General features: G+C 37.3%; 1 protein-coding gene across 4 annotated transcripts in view; it reads left to right on the plus strand.

Annotated features, from left to right (window-relative positions):
• ndrg3b (ndrg family member 3b) overlaps window positions 1-22917 on the plus strand; it is a 63210-nt gene extending 40293 nt beyond the window's left edge. For 2 of the 4 annotated variants that reach the window (XM_058762877.1, XM_058762878.1), the window contains 14 exons: window positions 7179-7284; window positions 7907-8027; window positions 8516-8578; window positions 8737-8797; window positions 10783-10869; window positions 11447-11503; window positions 11604-11707; window positions 11783-11848; window positions 11946-11997; window positions 12454-12501; window positions 13841-13876; window positions 13969-14020; window positions 18181-18219; window positions 21437-22916. In XM_058762877.1, the coding sequence (XP_058618860.1) occupies window positions 7179-7284; window positions 7907-8027; window positions 8516-8578; window positions 8737-8797; window positions 10783-10869; window positions 11447-11503; window positions 11604-11707; window positions 11783-11848; window positions 11946-11997; window positions 12454-12501; window positions 13841-13876; window positions 13969-14020; window positions 18181-18219; window positions 21437-21612 (1068 nt within the window). In that variant the 3' untranslated portion in view covers window positions 21613-22916. Of the gene's footprint in view, window positions 1-3013; window positions 3739-7178; window positions 7285-7906; window positions 8028-8515; window positions 8579-8736; window positions 8798-10782; window positions 10870-11446; window positions 11504-11603; window positions 11708-11782; window positions 11849-11945; window positions 11998-12453; window positions 12502-13840; window positions 13877-13968; window positions 14021-18180; window positions 18220-21436 lie in introns of all 4 variants that reach the window. The other 2 variants (XM_058762880.1, XM_058762879.1) reach the window with 2 other exon arrangements.
• The last annotated feature ends 214 nt before the right edge of the window (window positions 22918-23131 follow it).

A 23131-nucleotide genomic window follows, 5' to 3' on the forward strand; every position in this document is an offset into this window, starting at 1 on the left:
CCATGGTTGGATCTTCCAACAGGACAATGATCCACAAACAAACATCGAAACCAAAACAAAAATGGGTCACTGAGCACAAAACCAAGCTTCTGCTGGTCATCACAGTCCTCTGACCTGAACCCTGTAGAAAATGAGTGGGTGAACTGAAGAGAAGAAGCACCAACATGGAGCTGGGAATCTAAAGGGTCTGGAGTGATTCTGGATGAAGGAATGGTCTCTGATCCCTTGTCAGGTGTTCTCTAACCTCATCAGGCATTATAGGAGAAAATTTAGAGCTGTTAAACTGGCAAATGGAGGTTTCAAAAAGTATTGAATAAAATGGTGCCGTTAATTGTGGCCAATGTGTATTAGAGAAAAACATTTATTTCATAATGATATTTCTCTCCCATTTTAAATTCTTATCCAGTTGAAAGGTTAGATTTTTGTAAAAAAATGTTAATAAAAGATCAAAAGGATTAATGATACAGATGTATTTTCACAGCCTTTGATCATGTTTACCATGGATATAAATAATTTTGTGTGTATATATATATATATATATATATATATATATATATATATGTTCACATATAGTTTTGCTTTTTGCGAACATTAATAGGTTCACGTACACAGCTTCATCTCTATTGTGCTGTTCTTATCTCTTGACTATCAGCATTTTTGCATGACGCTAATGATCTAAGATGACCCATTTTACAAACCATTTGTCTTGCGTTGTTGTTGAATTGCAATGTGCACAATCTGATGTGATCTAGGTCAAGTTTACCTTGCCTGTAGCTTTACGTTTGTATGATGCTGTGAACACTTCAGTGTTTCCACATCAGGGTATAATTAACAGTGAATATGTATAACGGTCATATTTGTCTATAGATTGACAACAATATCTAAATCTTCCTACTTGTGTTACGGACAGTTTTCTGTCTCTAATCAGACTAAATCCTTTGTCAAACATCAGCAGTATCAGATGTGGTTGCATATGTTTATCTAACACAGATTTCATTGTTGAATGGTAAAAGCAGTATCATTCTGTGAGAGCTGGGAATGAGATTACATTCTTCACACTTACTTACACAATCTCTCTGTCATCTCCCCTCCCTCTGTCTCATTTAATGCCCATCATTCCCTGCTCGATGACTTCCTCTCTGTCCCGATCCGTCAGTTCACGTCATCAGGGTAGAGCACACTCATGTTTTTTTACCCTTGGTACCATTGAGTTTGAACTGGAGTTTAATTGCTTTCATGCCATGTTATTATTCTGATCCACAGTATGGTTGCAATGTTTGTCAATTGTATGAATGCTGTTTCTAGGCAGCATCGTACGATCTGAACATTAGAGATGGAGAAAAGTGTTTCTTGGGTAGTAACATGAAGGTAAACTAAATCAAACCATAACCAAAAAAAAGGTCATGAAGTCTGTCTTTCTCTCTCTGTCTCAAGATACTTAAGTAGAGATCTATGGAAGCCTGTTTCCAAGACTGAATAAAAAATAAAACAAGGTAATTGCAACTTTTATCTCACAATTCTGAGAATTTCTGCATTTTCTGAGAGATAAGCTGTACTCATCAATATTAGACGCACAAGTTGGGCATGTTTGCCAGGCGACAGCTGTGCTGTTATTTGGAGGCACAGCTTATTATTCTACTGACTATTGTTGTGTTATCTATTTCAGATTTACCCACCCATAAATGGCACATAACTTGTTGGTCACTTCATGTTTGAAGATTCTTGTTCTTTTGGCAGCTTTTTCTGGCCAAGACAAATGTCTGACTCATTAAGACTTGATTACATGGGGATGCCATTTTTAAAGAGTGCCCTTATGGAAGTATTGTACTTTTTAAAAGAATATACTTAAGTGTGAACACTTTAATCTTTCAGACACTTTAATTGCATGTTAATTGCAGTTAAATGAAAATAGATTATAGTTTAAATTGACATTAAATGGAACTTTAGAGTGCTTAAATATAAAGTTATCTTTACATTTAATTTTTAATGACACTTATCTTTGAAAAATGGCTAAATGTACTAGCAAGTATTTGATTTAAATACACACGTTAATGTAATTTCTTTCATTTCTGAATTTCTAGTTACACATTGTAACACTGTTGTCATTTAGTATTTAAAATATATTAAATTTAACATACTAATTGGTTTAGTATGGTTAGCAACACATCAAAATAAGTGTAGGCTACTTTAAAGCATGACAAAAGGTTTTTAAAACATGAATTAAAATGCACAGTGTACTTTAAAGTAAAACTTAAAGTGCACTTACATGTGTGCTTAAGTCTGTTAAGCTAAAGTAAATCTACTAAAGTAACGCATTACTTTTAAATTTACAATGAAACAGTTACTTTTGTTTTCCTTTTCTTCCCCCACTGACACCTCTCCTGTCACCGTATTGAGAGAATTTGTGAGTGAGTTGCAAAGACGGGCCTTTACAGTTGCCAAAAATTATAACTTTTGGGGTTTTTTGTTATTAAAAAAACAAACAAGACAAGCCCAGCCCAGATTACAAAAAGTAACACAAAAGTAACTTGCACCACTTTCCATACAGAGTAACTGAGTAAGACCATTAGCTTTTTTTTCATGGAGTAATGCAATATTGTAATGAATTTCTTTTAAAAAACTTTCCCTGACTCTGATTTTCAAGCATTTTTTTAATGTGCTTTTAAGATTTGAAGTACACTGAGGTGCACATTAAACATAATTAAGCACATCTTTTCACAAGGGTGCTTCCACACTAGTCAGAAGTAATCTATTCCACATGTCTAACTTAAAATTATCATTCACCTAAATGTGTTGGAATCTTTTGTCATTGTAGGGAGTGATATTGTGCCTAAAATGTCATTGTAAGTCCTCGATGAGAGCCAGAAATGGTATTGTATACTAATGCACAATCTCTGAGGTTATCCAAGAGCAGAACAGATTTGGTTGAGGTATTCAGCTCTGTAGTATCACCTTGTCATCTTGTCTTGCCTTGGTTAAATTGAAAGCACTGCTTCCTTTTTCCTCCTCACAGTTCCCCAGCGCTGCAGCCAGGCTGCGCTCTCCGGGCAGGAAAATCAGAAGAGGTTAAGTTTAGGATTGCAAAACTACACTGTGGCAGACGATCACATTTCCCACAGCAGAGCCTCGAATATCCTTTCCTTTCACATTTTCTGTCTTGAACCACAATAGCAGAGACATTTGGAAATATTCATGCATGTATTGTCACCACATGGAGTTATCCATGCCTGTCACTATGGCAACAGCAACTTGGATAGTACCCGCATGTTGAATTCACTTTTGGATGGATTTATCCACTTCTATTAATTACATTTCCCAGTAATCACCCTTATCAACTCACCCGCCGAAACAAAAGCAGAGATTTACACACCCGACCCCCTCCACCTGACCCTGTAAATCCAATTAGAGCAGCTCGAGTGCACTCCTCTCTCTCAAACACACTATCCAGTCATTTATACGTCTGCTTTGCTTTGGATCCCTCTTTTATCCTCTCATTTTACCAACATCGGCTTCTATTGAGAGGGGAAAAGGCTTTTATTTGTTATTGGTGGGTGTTCAAAGCCGTCGGTCTCGTCTCTGTTAATCACGGCTGTCCCCTCCCTTACCTCCTGCCACCGCCCCTCTCTCTGAGGAGAGAGAGAAGAGGGAACCGGAGAAAGCGTCTGTTCTGTGATCGCTGGATGAAACATGACGGCAGTGCTGGACATCAACCAGGTTTCCTGTGCAGTGAGCGGTGTGGTGAGTCTTAACAGAAAGACTGTGTTTTGTGTCGGAGTAGCCTGTTGCTTTCCCTCCGAAGCAGCAGCGGGAACTTTGCAGACGTGATCTGCTCACGTAGGTAGTGTGGGTGAATGATGGGCATTATGTGTCTTTTGTCTGCTGGTTGTTTACGCATGTGTGCGCCGTCATGTGCCTTCATGTGTCTGAAAGTGTCAAAGGGAGTCCTTTTGTGTGTGTGTGTGTGTGTGTGTTAGGGTGATGACAGTGGAGTATGCTGTATGTTGGCCACTCTGTTGGTTGGAGGCAGAGCTTAAAGATTCTCTTATCACTGGTGGTGTTGATGCACTATGTACAATTTATGGTGCATTTTAGTAGGTGTCACACATCCAAACCTTTTTGGGTAGCAATGTCTTAAAGAGGGAGCAAGGATTTTCTGAAAATAATTTGTCCATTTATGTAAATTGCCCTTGTTGCTGTCAATAGTAATAATAATAATAATTATTATTAGTAGTAGTAGTAGTAGTAGTAGTGGTATTAGTATTGCATGGTGTGAACCAAACACATCTGCCAGATGCATAAAATAAAGAAATACATAAATGTAAAGAAAGTGATAATATTAATAAGGTAACACTTTACAGTAAGGTTTCATTTGTTGACATTAGTTAGCTATGTTACTTAACAAACAATACTTACAACATTTATTAATCTTAGTTCAGCATTTACTACATGCACGTATGCATATTAAATTAGCAAATGAGACCTTATTGTATGTGTTGTGGTATAGCATATGTAATTCATAATGCATATATAATTAAATTGCTTATGTTATAAATGATCTGCATAATTTTTATTAAACATTTTTAATAATGCTCTACATTTTAAGCAACTTCACTTCTGGCTGACATCACAAATCTGTCTTCTGCAGATAATAATCATAATTATTATTATTATTAGAATTAGAATTGGAATGTTTTCCTGAATTTCAGCTAATATAGCTGTATATGCAATGTAATCTATATGCAATACAAAAGCTGCAAACTGCATAAAAGTAATAATAGTAATATGTGTAATATACAGTAGTCTAATATGTTTAACAATATAATAATAAAAATACAATTAATATTAATGAAATTTCTTTACTTGATGTGTTCCAGGTTTTGTGCACATTGTACATAATGCATAATATTTCTTAAAAATAATTAGAATAATGTTCTACCTTTTAAGTAACTTTGCTTTTTAGCAGTGCATGATGCTGAAATAAGTTTTTATTTGTTTGTTATATTGACTTTTTACAAAGCCACATACAATCTTCAGTTACTAAAACTGATTGACTTGATTATGTTGACAGTAACTTCAGAATTGTCACATTTCCCGTTTAAATCACATCCTTACTGATTTACTTTTGAACAGACAAAATGTCTTGCAGAATTTGTGTGTGTGGTGTAGTAACTTCCCTTTCTTAATAGCTGCTTTTGTCTCCGCTGTTTACAGACAAACAGAAGACACGTACTTGAGTTTGGATGAGATTTTGACTTTTTACAGCACTGACAGCCGCCCAACCTCTATATCAAGTTCACCTTGTTCTCTTTCTTCCATCCTTATCAGAGCACTGCCGTCTCTGACAGATCCCTGACATGTTTCTGAGCTGCCCTCAGGCACATCTACCTTTAGCTTGATCCGCGCTGCCTGCTTTTCCATTTCTGTCCTGCTGCTGTGGTGTGGTGTTGTCTTGGTAACGGAGTCATTTTGTTGCTGTAGGTTCTTGGATTAAGAGGAAAAAGACTAATAGCAAGTGACCATGCAGTGTCAGAAGTGATTATATTGTTGCTGTTTTAAGTACTTATGACTTGTGATTTTTAATTTTATTAAATCATTAAATCGATCAAAAGTGGCAGTAAAGACATTTATAATGTTGCAAAAGATTTCCATTTCAAAATAGTCCTATTCTTTAGAATTGTCTATGCAAATTATCCTAGGGGAAAAAATCTACCAAAAAAATAAAAATTGAAGCAGCACAACTGTTTTCAACACTGATAATAATAAGAAACTTCTGAAGGATCATATGACATTTGAGACTGGAGTAATGATGCAGAAAATTCAGCTTTGCATCACAGGAATAAATCTTTTTTTTTATCATAATAATATTTTGCAATATTAGTGTTTTTACTATTACTATCTTTTTTTTATCAAATAAATTCAGCCTCAGTGAGCATAAGAGATTTTTTTTAAAACCTTTACAAAATGTTACAGACCATGAATTAATAGGCCAGAAGCTACAAGCATTTAGCCTCACAACGAGAAGTATAGAAACATAAAAAAATGCACAGCAGTCAGTTCACAAATGCTTTTTTCAGACAAAACCGTTTTATTTCAGATGGACGAGTAGTTGTGCAGCGTCAAATAGAAACCGGGTGTCCTCCAACTGATGGAGCATTGCAACGGCTGTTTCCATTGTAGAACGCTTTGATTATAAAGGGAGTGATCACGTTTTGTCATGTCACAGTGTGCCGCTCACGTCCAGTGTAGAAAAGGCAGCACTGTAGAAACACCTGTTTCTGGAGACTGTTTGAAGAGTGCATCAAGACATCACACAACATTCACCTAAAATGAGATGTCAGGGAGAGAAATATGTGTGTGTACACAAACATAACCGCCTCGTCTATTTTTAAATCTGCTGCCTTTAGTGGGTGCTGTGTGGTTTGCTTCAGGTGTCAGCTGCTGGTATGATTTCTAGATCTGCTGCTTAAGACATCACTATCAGAGACATTACTTGTGTAGAGAGAGATGGTTTTCTTCTTGTATATAAACGTGCATGCTGCATCTTCGGTTAAGGTCACTATAGCCTTGTGTTTATGTAAGTGTGTGGAATCTGCAGGTTTGCATCAAAACAGTGTCCGCCTCCTCCAGTGCAGGTCAGAGCTGCTTTTGGTTCTTTTGGTCCTCATGCTGTGTGTGGAATGAGATTAGAGCCGGACCTGCTGCTCTTCTGGCCTTAGGAGTCCTTGAGTAGTGCTGTTAGCCTCTCACCTCATTCTTGTGGTTCAAGCCTCATCCTGTTTGTGTCGTCTTGTAGCTGAGCTGTCCATTTAATCCAAGGCGACAGATTTTTTTACTTTGACGTATGATGCTGTGGTTGTTGTGGTGATGTGCAACAACAATCAACATCAAGGGTGGGCCAAAACCTACACCACAGCGAAACACAACTGGGTGATTGAATCAGACGTTGAACTGTATTTTTTGGAAATGGACTAAAATAAAACCTTTTATTTTATTATCTGATTTAGAGATGCTATTTGACTGGCTGAGCATATATTTCCTTACAAAGAATAACTTTAAAGGCCATTTATGTAAACCTTTCAGTCTGTGTTTTCATGCAGACATTGCAGGAATGATTTCAAACAGTTGACACCTTTGCACTTCTGTTATTAATTCACATGTCATCTTCTGATTGGTTGCAGGAGCATGACATTGAGACTCCTCACGGTGTCCTTCATGTGACTTTGAGAGGTACTCCTAAAGGCAACCGACCGGTCATTCTCACCTATCATGACATTGGACTCAACCGTAAGTCGTCCCATATATTTTCAAAGTTCCTGTCTTTCAGTGGCAAAATGTATCATTATACAGCTCACCTACTTGAAGGGAAGAGGGATTGTTTTTTTTTTTTTAGATGAGTATTTCTCAACTTTGTTCTTGGAGGAACACCATCTCGGTGTCTGAATATGCCTGCTTCCCTGCTATATAGTAGAAGTTATCATTTCAAATCTATACAGCTTGTACACATCGAAACAAAAACGCGTTCCTCCAGGACCATCATGCTACGTAAGACAATAATGGAGTAAAAAAACGGAACTGTACAAAAATTTTATTATATTAAATAGACTAAACCAAAGAGATAAATAAGAATAAAAAGGGGGAATAAACATTTATACACAAGACTACATGTACATGTTTTGCATACTGAGTTAACAGTGCAAACTGCATGAGACGGCATAATTTTACAAAAAAATAAAAAATAAACGTTCACAGTAATAGAGGCAAGGCACGGTAGAGGTGTTTTGTTTTTTGAGTGTGCAAAGTATGCACATGCATATGATTCAGGTATGCAGGGTACCATTTTTCTCTTTGATAATGATTTATTGAAAAAATGTTTGAGAAGTGTCTTTGTTTTTCTCTTGTGACGCAGATAAGTCATGCTTCAACACACTGTTTAACTTCGAGGACATGCAGGAGATCACCCAGCACTTTGCAGTGGTCCATGTTGACGCTCCAGGCCAGCAAGAATCTGCCCCTCCTTTCCCAACCGGGTAAGACAAACTACCGAAAAACAATCTCAAAACCTAGTGAGGTGCCTTCATAAACAGCATTTTTGATTATCATTACTATATTCTTAATGTTCAAATTGATGCTGCTGTGAATGTAACCCATAATGGACATTTTTCCACATTTCTCGGATGCTTAAATTGTCTTAAAGCGTCTATGGCAGGTGAAAAGGTCTTTTTTGCGTTCCCATTTGCTAAAATAATAATTATTTCAATATAGTAAAAGAAAACCTCTATAGTGTTTTCACAACGTTCAAAAGGGGAAAAACAGACATTGATTAGAAGTAAGGTTACCGATTCTAACATTAACTGTTCTGTAATTATAGACGGCATGCAAAGCAGTGCACTGATGAGGCTCCATCTATTCAACCATGTTGAAAACTGACACATTTACTACTGACACAGTGTTTTCACACTCACAAAAAAATAATTTAAGCTAGACTTTGTCACTCTCAGCTTCCTCTTTCCCTCAGGTACCAGTACCCAACCATGGATGAGCTTGCAGAGATGCTGCCCGCAGTTCTGACCCAGCTAAAGTGAGTCCAGACCACAATCATTCTATACATGAATCATTCATATAAATGCCTTATGTTTGAGAATTCTTCTATTAAAGCCTCAAATAATTTGTGTATTTTTTTTATCAGAATATATGGCAGTTAATAAGCAATATGAATGATTGTGCTTTAATTAACAGGATCAACAGTGTGATTGGTATCGGTGTGGGCGCGGGAGCTTATATCCTCACTAGACTGGCTGTAAGGAAAATATCTTCCCTTTTATTTTGCTATAATGACCGATCAGTCATTGTATGTTGTAATATCTAACCGTTAGTTGGAGTAGCTTGTGAAAACGCACCATTAGATGTTTAATTGAGCAGGTGAATGAAGTTCGGGTCAGCAGAGGTGAAGATCCTTGAAGTGCGTCTGCAGTAAAACCATCTGTCCTCAGTCTGCAATAAATCCCCCACACCTCTGAGACTCATAGTTCACGCATGCATTCACACTCTCACCCTTCACAAAGCTCTTATTCACCATCTGTGCACAAACATGAATGCTGAGGATAGATACCTTCATAAACGCACTCACTCTCATGTTTCCTGCTGGTTATCAAGGTATAAAGAGATAAAGGGTATTTTTCTCAAATGAACTAAAGAATGTGGCTGTCTTTCACTACTGACTCTATTACTTCAGTTCAGCACCTCACACTTTCATCCATCTAACAGCTTGCATTGCACATTTATCATATTTCTGCCACTTGCTTATTGGGTTCTGTGATGTCAGATGGCCGATTTGAACAAACACACACCTACGCAGCTCTGCAGAACAACTTCAGCACCGTAAACTACTTAAAATCATTTGAATTACAATTTGCTTGTCACATGCTTGTCTGTAGACATGTGGTCATGTGAGAGGGCTGCCATTTCTCTGAATGTCTGGTGCAGAGCCTTATGCAGAGAGGAAAAAGAAGAGGTGTGAAACCTGAACTTTTTTCCATCACGATCACTGTAACAAGACTTTTGATTAGTTCACATTGCTGCCTGTAGCTGAATTTCTTTGTTAAAACCAAGTGTGAGCTCTTGAAGTAAGCGCACGCTTTGGACACTTGAGATAATGAGAACTTGGTTAAGGTGTTGATGCAAGATCACGTATAGATAGAAGTTTTTGCTTGGTCACCACTGAGGTTAAAGTTGACTTTCTCAGACCTGTAAAGCAATTTGTAAAGTTATCCCTTTCCCACTGCTTTACTTTGTTTCATTGTCAAGCCATCTTCTATAACAGGCCTATTTCAGTGGTAAAGCAGAATATTCAACAAGACAAAATGTTGGCCAAAAGCTGATTTTATCTGTCACGAACTAGACCTTGTAAAGTGGCACTCCAAACTAGAATGGAGACTCAAATGAGAGTTTTTCAGTCAGTCAACTACCCAAATCCCATTCCTTTAATATGTATTACTTTACTGTTAAACATGGGCAAGATTTTATAACTGCTTCAATATCTACCACTGTAGTTTAAAATTATGCTTAAAGGAATAGTTCACCTAAAAATAAATATGATGAAGTTCATATGACTTTCTTCTGTGAAAATTAATCCGTGCATTCATTCATTCATTCATTCATGCGATGGAGGTCAACAGTCTTCAAATTATCTTTGTTTGTTCAGAATAAGAAATAAAGTCATACAGGTTTGGGACGGCATGAGGATGACAATGGCAACAGTTTTCATTTTTGGTTGAACGATCCCTTTAAACATCTATTTGCCTGTTAGCGTAATTAAACTTTAACCAGTAACAAGCAATATTGGTAATGTCCACCAAAAAGGAAAGATGTTGCAGATGCAGAAGTATTTATACCTGTTTGATGACACATTTGAAGATTACTCTGTAGAATAATATGCACTGATGCACAAGAGAAAAGACTGAGAATGAGTATTCAGAAAGTAAATGGGATCAGTTTTGATTTTCATGTTGACTACTCGCATTTTTTTTTTTTTTTTTTTTTATGTTTTTAAATTAAGTTTTCTGTGGTATTTTGTGCTCCCAGGCCAATCACAATGTGTTCAACTGTCACATGACCCTGACAAGTCTATAGGTAGCAATAGGAAGTCAAGAATCTGTCTCATTAGGCTGTTCGATCGTCTACATGTCAAGCACCTAATCCTCTCAGTCAGTAGGTGCTCTGAGTGTTAAAGTCAGTATGAGCCATAATGATGGACTAATCCATGTAATCTTACCATTCTCTTAGCTGAATGAGCCTGCTCTGGTGGAGGGGTTGGTTCTCATCAATGTGGACCCCTGTGCTAAGGGCTGGATTGACTGGGCTGCCTCTAAGGTAAAATTTTTAATCCACTGTCAAATCAATGTTTATTGAAAATGATTAAATAGTTAAATAAATGACAATAAAAATATGATAATCGTACTGCCCCAGCAACAAGCTGTTGTACCTCCAAAGGTACAGTTTTTTTGTAATAGACACATAATGCTTTAGTCTGCAACAGTTGTCTTGTACAATAATCTTAGTATTATCTTGGATGCTTTTCTCAAAAAAAAAAAAAAAAGATACCATTTTAGTTGCATTCGCATTTTAGTATAATCAACAATGCGTGCAATTAATTTAATTTTTTCATTTCTTTATACACTGTTGTGCATAATTAAGATTATCCTTATCCTTTCATTATTAGCCAAAAGCTAACCCTTACCAATTTCTCCATACTTTAGATTTCTCAACAGATTAGTGTAGTTGATCTTCTTAAAGATTTCCCAGTTGTAAAGCTCATAATAACCTTACAGGTCAGAACGCTACAATAATTAAAGGTGCTCAAGTTAGTGGAGGTGCTGGGAACACAATTTGTTTAATCTTCAAACATTGTGCTTTTCACTAAAAATTTGCATGTGTGTTTCTGTTATAGCTATCTGGATGGACCAGCAATCTAGTAGACATTGTGATGGCACACCATTTCAGCACGGTAGGCCTTAAATATGACACTCACCTACGCGTCTATGAGATGATTCACTCAGAACAAAAACATTTTTCTTAGAGTCTGTTCATGAGTTTTTGTACCTCAGGACGAGCTGACGGAGAACCAGGAGATCATTCAAACATATCGTTTGCACATCGCTCAGGACATCAATCAGGACAACCTGGCTCTCTTCTGCCAGTCCTACAACAGGTGACATTATCAGTTCACGTACTGATCATTGTCATATGATCTGATCTTGATAAAGTTTTCATTTCCTTATCACAGTCGGCGAGATCTGGAGATTGAGAGGCCTGTCTTGGGACTTAATGAAAATACGGTCCAAACACTGAAGTAGGCTGTTTGGTTGTCTGTTTTTGTTCTCTTTTTGGCTGTAAATCATTGTGCCTTCTCTTCCTTAGACCTTTGTCTTTTTTCTCTTGCTGTTTAGGTGTCCTGCCTTGCTAATAGTTGGTGACACATCACCAGCGGTAGAGGCTGTGGTGAGTGACTAATCAAGAACATTGCTATTGCATCTATGGGCAATGCTAGAGAGCACAGTGTGCTTTCTAAAAGGCCCATTATGCTCATTATCTCTTCATACATTTCCGTTCAGAGTGTACCAATGACATTACATCCTAAAACGGGCTGTGCATCATAGTCTTATGCACTTGTGCTTGTTGTAAAGCACTCCTGAATAACTATAATATGCTTCTGGTCTTGGATCCTGATTGTCCAAAACAGCATTTCCATCTGTTTTTAAATCCTTAATACAGTAACAGCTTAATGTGCACTTAGTGAACAAACCTACTGAGTTTGCCTAAGTGTGGCACTTTAAAGTGAGACTGAGCCAATAATGCTGAGCAAACTGTTTGGTTTAGAGTAGAGTTGGTCATTTTATCTGTCTGTACCTTCCATTTTGTTTCTAAGCAGGTGGGATTTTATTTGTTTTTTTACAGGTTGAATGCAACTCAAGGCTAAATCCAACCAAGACTACTTTACTCAAGGCACGTCAACTTTGTTTTCCTCGAGCAATGTTTTAATTTAGGGATGCAAACTTGTCACCTTTGTGTAGACCGAATGAGGTTTTGAGTTGTCAAGAAAGCGTAGCACTGTGCTCTTTTACAAAAAAGCAGCTTATGATCCAGTGTTTTCAGTGTCTCGGAGTTAAGACAGTGGTTTGCAGTAAAGGTAGCACCACACAAACTCCATCTCTGCATGTGCTGGGAGTTTGAAAATGTAAAATTTTTTTATTATAAATCTGTCAACAAATAAAATGTTTGAGGCCTTGCTATCGCTAATCCTGTCAGAAGTCAAGTCAGTCATGAAGAATCAGAAAAAAACTAAGATAGACAAAATCCGGAAGAACTGTGGCAACATCTCCAAGTCTTTGAAGAAACCTACCTGCAAAGCTACCTGAAAAACCAAGAACAAGAACAAAAGCTGTTTTAAACGCTGGTGGTCACGCCAAATATTGATAGTGACTCTAGCCCAACAGGTACGTCTTTAGCAGATATTAGATTAATTGTTTATGAAATTAATTTTTTTTTTTTTTTTTTTGTTGTGGTGTTGTTCAATTTAGTTTTATTTGTTTCATAGCCATATACAGTATTTAGTTTTAACGGCACATAATCTCAAGCTTTACAGGGTTTTACATGATTCTTTGATTCTTTTGTAGTGTGGGTATATGATGAAGTGTACTAAAAACAGACATTTTTACATGCGTCATCCAAATGAACCCACAACCTAACAAGTTTATACATAAAGAAATTCATTTATTCATTCATCCATTCTACGCGAAACGCAAAGTTTTGCTACTTCTCCCCTCTGTTTCCTGAGTTTTAGAGGGCTATTACTCTGAGTTGCCCCCTGTCGTTTCAAAGAATAGTACAATGGCGAGTGCAACAAGTATAAACAGCTTGTTTGGGGAGGTGCTCGCACAGTCAGCGGAGGCTCGTGCTGCGGAGCCAGACGAAAGTGTAAATCCTGCTTAAAACTTTTCACAGTACTGTAGCTTTGCAGGTAGGTTTCTTCAAGTGTCTTGGAGACATTGCCACAGTCTAGATTAAGGTTTTTTTTGGGGGGTTTCTTCATCTGCTTCTAGATGGATCGAAGATCAAATCTCTGTGTGGCGCAAAATAATAAGAGAAAAATAACTGGCTTATAACCATTTTTTGTTGGTAAAATGCCTTTCTTTTTTTTCTTTTTTAATTTTCCTCATTCTTTGTCCTCAAATCAATTGTAAAACATAATTTTAAAGCTATGTTTTAATAATTTTCTTCCTCTGTGGTCACATCTGTTGATTATTGTACTTCAATATGATTGGTGTTCCCTTCCTCTCTTCAGATGGCAGATTGTGGTGGACTTCCTCAAGTTATCCAAGTAAGAATAAAAGACAACACCATTATGTCTGCCACAGCATCAGTTTGATGTAATTTAGACTTGTATTAACTGTGGATGTTTTCTATTTTCAGCCGGGTAAACTCGCTGAGGCTTTCAAGTACTTTGTCCAGGGAATGGGCTACAGTACGTATCTGTCCTCTTTGTCTTTTCATAGGCCACTTTAATGTTAAGCGTTTAATCGTATCATCTTCCCCAGTTATATACCTTCACTGTTTGTATAAATTTTGTCTCTTGTTTGTATTTTTGTCTGAAAGCATCTTGTTGTTAGAGAGATGTCAGCTTCATGTCACGTTGGTCAACGACTTACATACTGTATGTCTCCGGTGGTTTAATAATGTACGTCATAAATACTCACACAACTCAAAACATCTAAAACAGCTGTAGGAATATGACACATTGATGGGTGTAGGTGTGAGAGGGAAAATCCTGCCTGTTCAAAGCAAAAACACAAGGCTTCAGATGTTATCAATCTTGATGAGAACTGTAGTTTATCCACTGCTGATCTGGCTTTATTACTCGAAGCATCAGGCCAGTATTCTTCAGTTAAGCAGGTTTCAGATCAGCCGTCCGCTGCACTAACACATGACTTGTCTCCCGTGTGGCTGTGCAGTGCTGCGTTCTTCAGCGTGTAAGTACACTAGTCTTCCTCTAAGAGCATGCTGTGTGGCATGAGCCCTGTGTGACAAACCTTCTCTGATCTTCAGGATAAATATCTCTTGTGCCCTAAAAGATCCTTTGACTGAACAGAGGTTTGCATAGCATGGAATCTTTATTGCTGTAATACCTCAAACCTCCATGAATCTGTATTCAAGGCCTCAGTTTCATTCAGCTCTCTCTAATGTTTATATGGTTATTTTCAGAGTATGCTTTTATTCCGTGATATAAACATTAAATACATTTTAAAGGTGTGTGATTTCTAGTGGTGCAACGGATCACAAAACTCGCGGTTCAGATCATGTTGCAGGTTTCGAGTCACGGATCGGGTCATTTTTCGGATTAGCAAAAAAGTTTGCTCTTTATTTATTACTGAAAGCTTACTTCAAGTATATATACTTCTATACCGCAGCAAAAACTGCTAGCTTGACTATTAAAGTTTATTAAAGTCAGTAAAAAAACTAAAACAATTACACAAATTAAAAGCATAGATGAATACATCATAGTTACAAATAAAGTCAGTAACTGTAGTATTCAGGTGCATAAATGTAAAAATTAAGTTTAAAAAAAACACAATAGTGCTTACTGCATAAGATAAATGCAGATTAATCTTTGTTAAAGCTGTGGTGTTGTTTGATTAGCAGAGAGAAGCAGGTGTTTAAAGGCTGCTGTCTCTTTAAGACCAAATACACAGACTTAATACTGACAAACATCCGGTTTGTTTCTCAGCTGTTTAGGTTCACTTAAGACATAAACGACTGCGTTTACCAGAATACTTGTGTTTTTTTTAACATAACTGTGAGTATATGTCCGTTCAAGTGCATCGATTCTGTGTTCCACGCACTGTCTGAATCGCTCCCCTGTCAGCATGTGTACGCTTCGGCTGTGTGCACAGAAAACAATGTCCGAGTCCCGATTTGAGTTCTCTATCATTCGAATGGTTTAAAATTGCTTGTATGTGTAAGTTGGCAAGACGAAACATGCGCAAATGATACACTTTCACTCTCACTCTCAATCTGTGAATCACATGCGTGCCAATCCGTGGGTACTGGACCGTACGGATCACAGATCATCTACGATCCGTTGCACCCCTAGTGATTTCTAAACCACTTGCAGCACTGAATTATTGCAGGTCTTGGCAAGTTCATCTATAAAGAATCCCAACAGCTCTCTTAAAATCCTCTCTTGTTAAACATCATATTGATGTTTTTAAATATGCATTCACTACTGAGGGAAGTCACCAGTACACTAGTGGTATTCACAGCTATGTATTACTGATGGGAATTGTGGTTTCGATTAGTGCCTGCCAAAACAGCAGCAATATTTTAGACTTTATTAGCCATTAAAAAATTAACCAAAAAAAAGGAGGTCAAAGTTCAGAGTCATGAATGCATCTCTTCCTGAATGAAGTACACTACGGTTCAAAGGTTTGGGGCTGCTAAGATTTTTGAGTATGTTTTGGAAAGAAGTCTGTTATGCTCACCAAGGCTGCATTTATTTGGTCAAACATACAGTAGATACTGTAATATTGTGAAATATTTCCAAAGACCTGATTTGATTTTAATATATTTTAAAATATAATTTTTTCTTTTGATGGTAAAGCTGAATTTTCAGCATCATTACTCCAATCTTCAATGTCACATGATCCTTCAGAAATCATTCTAATATGCTGATTTGCTGCTTAAATAGCATTTCTTATTATTAATGTTGAAAACAGCTGTGTTTCTTAATATTTTGTGGAAACCCTGATGCTTTTTTTTTTCAGGATTTTTTTTAATAGAAAGTTCAAGAATAGAGTTTATTTGAATTAGAACTCTTTTATAACATTATAAATGTCTTTACTGTCACCTTTGATCAGTTTAATGCATCCTTGCTGAATAGAAATAGTAATCTTAATAGTAATCAAAAATCTTAATCAACCCAAACTTTTAGTGTTTCTGACTTACTCAACGCAATTACACTAGCAACGGTCACTGGTGATTAGGTGTGTTCTGAGAGTGTGAGGAACGTGATCGAAAGCAGCTTGACTCATTTTGAGTTTTGAGATTTTGATATGATTAGTTGCATTCTTCCTCCGCAAGTCACTAATCTAATCCTGAGATCTGTTGACCTCTTTGTAAGTTTTTATTCTTGTTTCTTCTGAAAAATACAGCCCTCCCATCCGGAAACACACACACACACACACGGTGTAAGATTTGTGCCTTCTAGACCATTTAATTCAGAATGTAATCAACAACGCTTTGATTCTGCTGTGGTGTTATTTATTTAAGGATTAGAGGTGTAAAAATTACTCTGACTTCATTGTTATTGAAATGAAGTGATTCTGAAATTTGGTCATTTCAATTCAATTATATTTTTTGTGTGCAATTTATGGTATTATTAAATATTCAATATATGTATATTGACTAAAACAGCAGACTAGGTTTTTATATTTACAGTTCATGAATTTGAAAAGTAACGCATTTGGTAGTATTACAGTAATGATCAACTATTAAAATCCATAATCCGTATATAAGCAGATTAAGCACCAGTGCATTTTTACATCCAAAATGTTTGAAAGGTTGATATTTAGGATGTCAGGTTTATTTTTTTAATTAGTTTATTTTATGATTTGTATTTTTGTGCAAAAAGCCCAGCACACAGAACTTCCTACTTATTGACAAAGAAACCTTATTCTACATGTTGCCGATTAATAAATAGATTAGATTAGGTACTCCTGTGCTTTTTAATCATCCTTTTTTCTTTATTCAGTAGTAGTATTTTTTAGTGCAGACTTCATACACGTAAATTGTAGGTTCAGACAGGAAAAGCACCTAACATACTGTATATGATTGTAATTCTTCTTTTGTCTCGTCGGAAATATTAGCGAATGCAGAATGAGTCATTAACAGAGCATAATGCTCATTGGCTGATTCTGTCATTGATATTTGCATTTCAGTAGAGGTAGGGTATCCGGTAATTTCCACCTTGTGTGTTGAGTCAGTTAAGTGTTTGTCAGTTTTTTTTTTCTTTTTTTTTTTTTTTTGTTCTTTTCTTTGTAACTGTTTGGGGTGTGTTATAGTTTCATCTTAAACAAACCCACAAGTGTTCGCTCTGGTGAGGGACTATCCCAGAAGAAGACAATTTCCCTTTTCTCACTTTCTCTATACTTTCAAATTTAAACTTTCACCACGGTCTTAAAATTATATTAACCAAGACTACTATTGAATGGTTTGGGTTAAAAAGTACTATTTTTGTCTTCTCCGTCCACATGTTCATTTGATTTGTTGTGAATATCCTTGATGCTTTAAGGATATTCACCTTAAAATAATCTGTTATGTCAAAAAGAGAACCATAACCACCCAAAAAAAAAAGTTCACCTTGCCACTGGCGGCCACTTTTCTTGCATTTTGAATAATTTAGAACCCTAACTAACTTTCAAGGCTGTTCCCATCACCTGGTCTAATGTCCCCTACTTTCCTTGCGTCTTCTCCTGTAGCTTCTGCTTAATCTTTCCTTTTCTCTATCCTCCCTCTTTTAGAAAGTACTATCAAATAATTTCTCCCTTTCCTCTGTCCCATCTTTTTCCTCCTCCTTTTGCTTTCCCTTTCCCTTTCTTCCTTCTTGACCCTTACATCCAATGCCAACAGTCCCTCATGTGCTACTCAGCCACCTGAACAGCGAATCAGGTATCAGGAGATCAACCAGCACCTTTAGCTGAGCCTAAGCTCGTCATCTCAACCTCCCGTGTTTCCTGTCCTCACTGTCTGTACGTCTTTGTCCCTCCCGTCCCAATCACATGCATACCAATGTCTTTTTGTCTCAGCATCGCGGTGTGTAAAGCATGGTAAATGGACATATGTTGTCAATGTTTGTTTATGATTCTATGCAGTCTGAGAGAATGTGTTTGTGCACACTGTCCACTACCAACAGACGTCTTATTATATTCTTTTTATGATTCACATAGAAACATAACTTTTACTTTGCATGCCACATTCTGCATTGTCTGAAGTTGACTATTCATTTTGCTGCAATGGTAAAAATGAATTTGAGCTTGATCCTCTCCAGAGGATTCTCTTTCCTTCATGGGAGAATAATGACTGCAGTGTCCAAGCAGGGCGGTTGTCACCTCAGGATTCAGAGAATTACTGATATAGTGCTGCAGGAATGAGCGCTAAAACCCGGAAACAAGTTAGCATTATCATTGGCCCATTGTCAATGGGTCTTTCGAATGGGTTTTTGATTAAATGCCTGAAACGAGGTCTGTGGTTAACACAAGCTCAAGATATTTCCATATATTACAATATATCTGCAGTACACCACTTTTAAGCTGTCTTAAAAAAAAATGTTTTTAAGATGTCTTAAGCTGTTTACGTGTCTTAAAAGGTGGTGGCTAAATGGGACTACAGAGGTTGTCATTGCGCGGTCAACTCATCTACTAACTAGTCTGCATTTACAGCCTGGTTGTTTATAATCACTCATGCAAACGATTACAACTCAAATTTTAAAGATTGTAATAGTTATCAAATGTTTGGTTATCAAAAGTGGTGACGTTGAAGTCATGCTACTGTGGTGAGGTTTGCTAATATAGCCCAACTTTAGCATTACTTCTGCCAATAGTATTTATGGTTTTCATGTTTGTAAAGATCATCTTGATGAACAAAATGTGTAAGAATCATGAACGTTTGTTAGTCACAGAGCTTATTTTCTGCAATGATCCAAAAGCCAAAAGAAAAATCCTATTGGATTTGTCAAGAGAATCCAGGGTGATGCTACTTCCAGGTTGGTCTACAAAAGTGCACCATCCCTGCAGCACTCTGTTTAGGCCCGAGTATTAAAAAAAGACTTTGCTCTTAAGCCTCAAGTGTACTTCGTTTTTACAGTCGAACGCGTAGCCTTTCAAAGTGTACTCCATTTGATGTTGTGCACAAACGCGGGTGGTCGACACATGCGCTCTTGAAAGCTTCATCCATGCCCAGTGTCTGCTCTTTTTTTCCCAGTAAGTTATGACGCATAAGAAATATTTTTGAACTCTTTTAAACCAAAGCTGAGCTGTCTCATACCCTCTCGCTCACAAGCTCTTGTCAATGTGAGTGCCTGGTGTTGTTGCAGTCTCCGCTATTTTGTTGTTGTTCATTGTCTTTAAGTTTCATTTTCTAATGTGAAACAATGGCCCGGGCCAGTGTTTCCACCTTGTGAAACATCGGATTACTGTAAAACAAATTCATTGCGCAAGTGTGACCTGACCTGCAAAAATCAGGAGGTGCACGTGCTATTCTGATGACACAATTTGCGTTACGTGCACTGCACGCTGTCCCTCGCATACACGTAAAATGCGAAGTATACTTTGGGTTTTAGGGTAACTATGGCTGAATCCCAATTTTCATACTATTCATCCTGTATAATATACAAGTAATATACAATAGTAATATACAAAAGTAGTGATAGTAGTGGGTCAAATGGGAGCTTTCACACTTGCATTTGGTGCGCACCCGGGTTTATTTGACATTAGAGTTCAGTTTGTTTGGAAATGAAGCATGAGCCATACCGGAGTTCACCTAAAAAGTACTAAAGTACGCAGTCGTATTAAATCACTGAAGTGAACCACTGTTAATGACATATGTATTGGTGTATTTATTTGTTTACTCACTCGCTTTCCTGACAAGCTTGACTGATGTGCTGCAAGCAGAGAGAATGTATTTCAGCTCGCAGGAATTGACTCCCACATTGAACATTTGCATTACAGTCGTAACAAATAGACGTATGTGCCATTTTGTGTTGGTGCTTTGGAGACTAATACCTGGCAACAGGGGTAAACAGCTGCCACTCTTATGATGCAAATGCACTGTGGTTTGGAACCAAAAACTACTGTGTGAACACACCAGCAGGGGGGGAGGGGGGATCAATCGAACTCTGGATCGGACCAAGAACTGAACCAAGTGACCCAAATAGTGTTACTTATGGGCTTTTGAGATATTTCTGTAATGTGTGAATAAAAAAACTTGCATGCAACAAGCAAGAGTTAGCTTAGTTCATAAAAAATAACTTTAAAAAAAGCACCATTTTGAGCAAAAAGCTGAGAAAATCTCATTTTTATCAAATACTACATCTGGGTCACATTCAATATATAGATCAAAGCAAAGATGCGGTAGATCGCTTTCATCAGCACCGCCAAAGCTTACACAGTCCTTTACCACTTCCTAGATCGACATTTCACTCGGTATCATTAGGCAGTTTTCATTTATATGCAGTTTATTGTTGACGATCGCATTATTTTTCATATGCATATGTTTATATATGAGATTGCTCGTTTCTGCGTCTTCCTCGCCTGTGTTTTTGATCGGGGCATTCTAGACTCATTCAGGAGAAGCGTAATAGCACAATAGTGTATAACAGTGAAAACACAGAAAATTCTGTTTTCGGCAAGGAAAGAGTTAATGGTTTGGATCAGTCTGAAACACAATATGAAAAAAATTTCTCTCTGTGGCAGTATTCAGTTAAATGGCCTTTTATACATAAAATTCTAAATTTAATTGAATCAGAATTTAATTGATTTAATCTGTTTCGACATCCATTTTGCAGTATGTGAATTGGGATTCAGCTTACTATTGTCATTAACCATAAACCAAACTGTTATCATAGTCATTCCTGTATTAGTTGAGCAGTCAGCAGTGTGCAGATGTGCAGGAGTCACTCAGTTTTTGAGGAGACTCATTATTCTCCCTCTCTTGGATCTTCATATGTTTGGATCCGAATGCTGAGAGTGCAAAACTGGCTATCCTGTGAAGCTCATGCCCCTCACTCAGGATCGTCCCAACAGTCATGCCTCAGTCAAAACAGCAGCAGCAGCAGCATTATTGCATACATGTTTTCACCTCCGTTCGATTTCTCTCTTCTCTCTCTCAGTGCCCACTGCCAGTATGACCCGATTGGCTCGATCTCGCACTCACTCTGCCTCCAGCATGGGCTCGGCAGACGGCTCACGCAGCCGCGCACATACCAGTTCACAGATGGAGGGCGCCACCGGCGGCCCGGTCCATGACAACCAGAACAGACCGCAAACCATGGAGGTGTCCTGCTAAAGCACCCAGAACCAAGCCACCATTTGACCTGGGATCATCCGCTTGTTGAACCTCTGCACCTCAGGCGGCTTTCTGTCCACTTTGGGGTTTTGTTTCCACTCTGTCTTTTGTCTTTTGTTCTGTTTGTTCTCTTGTGGCCAGGGAGCGCTGGTCTAATGAAGGGATGCATTGTTTGATGTCTAGTAACCCATGTATTTTACATATTGGAATATTTTTCCACTGCATGGAAGCACACTAATCTTTTGCTGATGTTTTTACCTTGAATTTGATTGGCTTACTACTTTATTACTCCATTCGTCATCCATTGGAGATTAATTTCCACTCTCGATATGCTTCTTGTGTATATTTTGCTGGAGGCTGTTGTATATTGAACATTTGGAGGGTATTCTCGTCTGTAGCGGGAGAGCTTTCGTTCCCTCTCTTGCTCTCTCTAAGGTCTTCCTGCCCCTTGTGTTTACTACAGAGATGACCAAACCATTTCACTTCCTCCTTATTTAAATTTTTTTTCTAAAGTACTTCATTTTCTAGACTGCATTCTGTCTCTTTTAGAGGGTTTCTACTGCTCCCACTGTATGTCATTGCTATTATTGTTTGATTTTAATTGACTGTCTACCATTTGTAGTCTTTCTAGAATAAAATCTACTGATTAGCATGTCCTTATTTAAAGTGTACATTAGACATTTATATTAGTATTAATTATGTTAATATCTTTCTGCAAATGGTTAATTCAGTTTGATTTAATTTAATCAATCTGATTCTGTTTACATGAAGAGTTTTAGACCAGAAACCCCTAATAGCAAAGACTTTACTTAGATTTGCACTTAAGTTCATGTAAACTATTTTTCACAGCCTGTGCTTGGGAGATCAGCTACACCAAAACAAGCCAGTAACTGAAGCTAAGATCTGTAGCTTGTTCAAATAACAGTTGTATTTACCATATAGGGCATCTAGAGGTATAAAACAGCATGGTTCCTCTAAATGCACTGTACAGTAGTAACTGCTAAATGATCATTCTGCTTTTGGCTTAAGATTCTCCATTCCTTCTGTACAGCGGGCTAATGTTCCAATAACCTCTTATTATTTTGACAACTCTGTTAGTTTCTGTAGTTTTATTGTTCTTGGTCTTTATTATTTCAATGGATGGCAATTCCCTGTTGATTGCTGACTGTACCGCTGCCTTGAGTGAGTTTGTGATAATGCGTTGTGCTTTGTCCTCCAAGCATTTAGGGGGCGCTGTACTGCATACTGTCCGCTGAGTATATCGATTTGTACGAATATTGAAATAAAGTAGTTGTACATAAAGCTTGCATCTGTCTTTATTTAAGTTAATATTAAAGCAAGACACTTCATGAGTAGTGTACTTTTTTTGTATAATAAGATTTCTGAAATGTTAAGTTTGTATATGCACATGAGGCATTCAATAATTAAATATGCACTAATTTGCTTAATTTTCCAGAATCGAAATCTGAACTTTGGATAAATCGGCAACGTCTTTTTTGTTGACATAGTTAAAGTTTTT

This window comes from Onychostoma macrolepis, chromosome 23 (assembly GCF_012432095.1).
Source record: "Onychostoma macrolepis isolate SWU-2019 chromosome 23, ASM1243209v1, whole genome shotgun sequence".
Classification (NCBI taxonomy): Eukaryota; Metazoa; Chordata; class Actinopteri; order Cypriniformes; family Cyprinidae; genus Onychostoma; species Onychostoma macrolepis.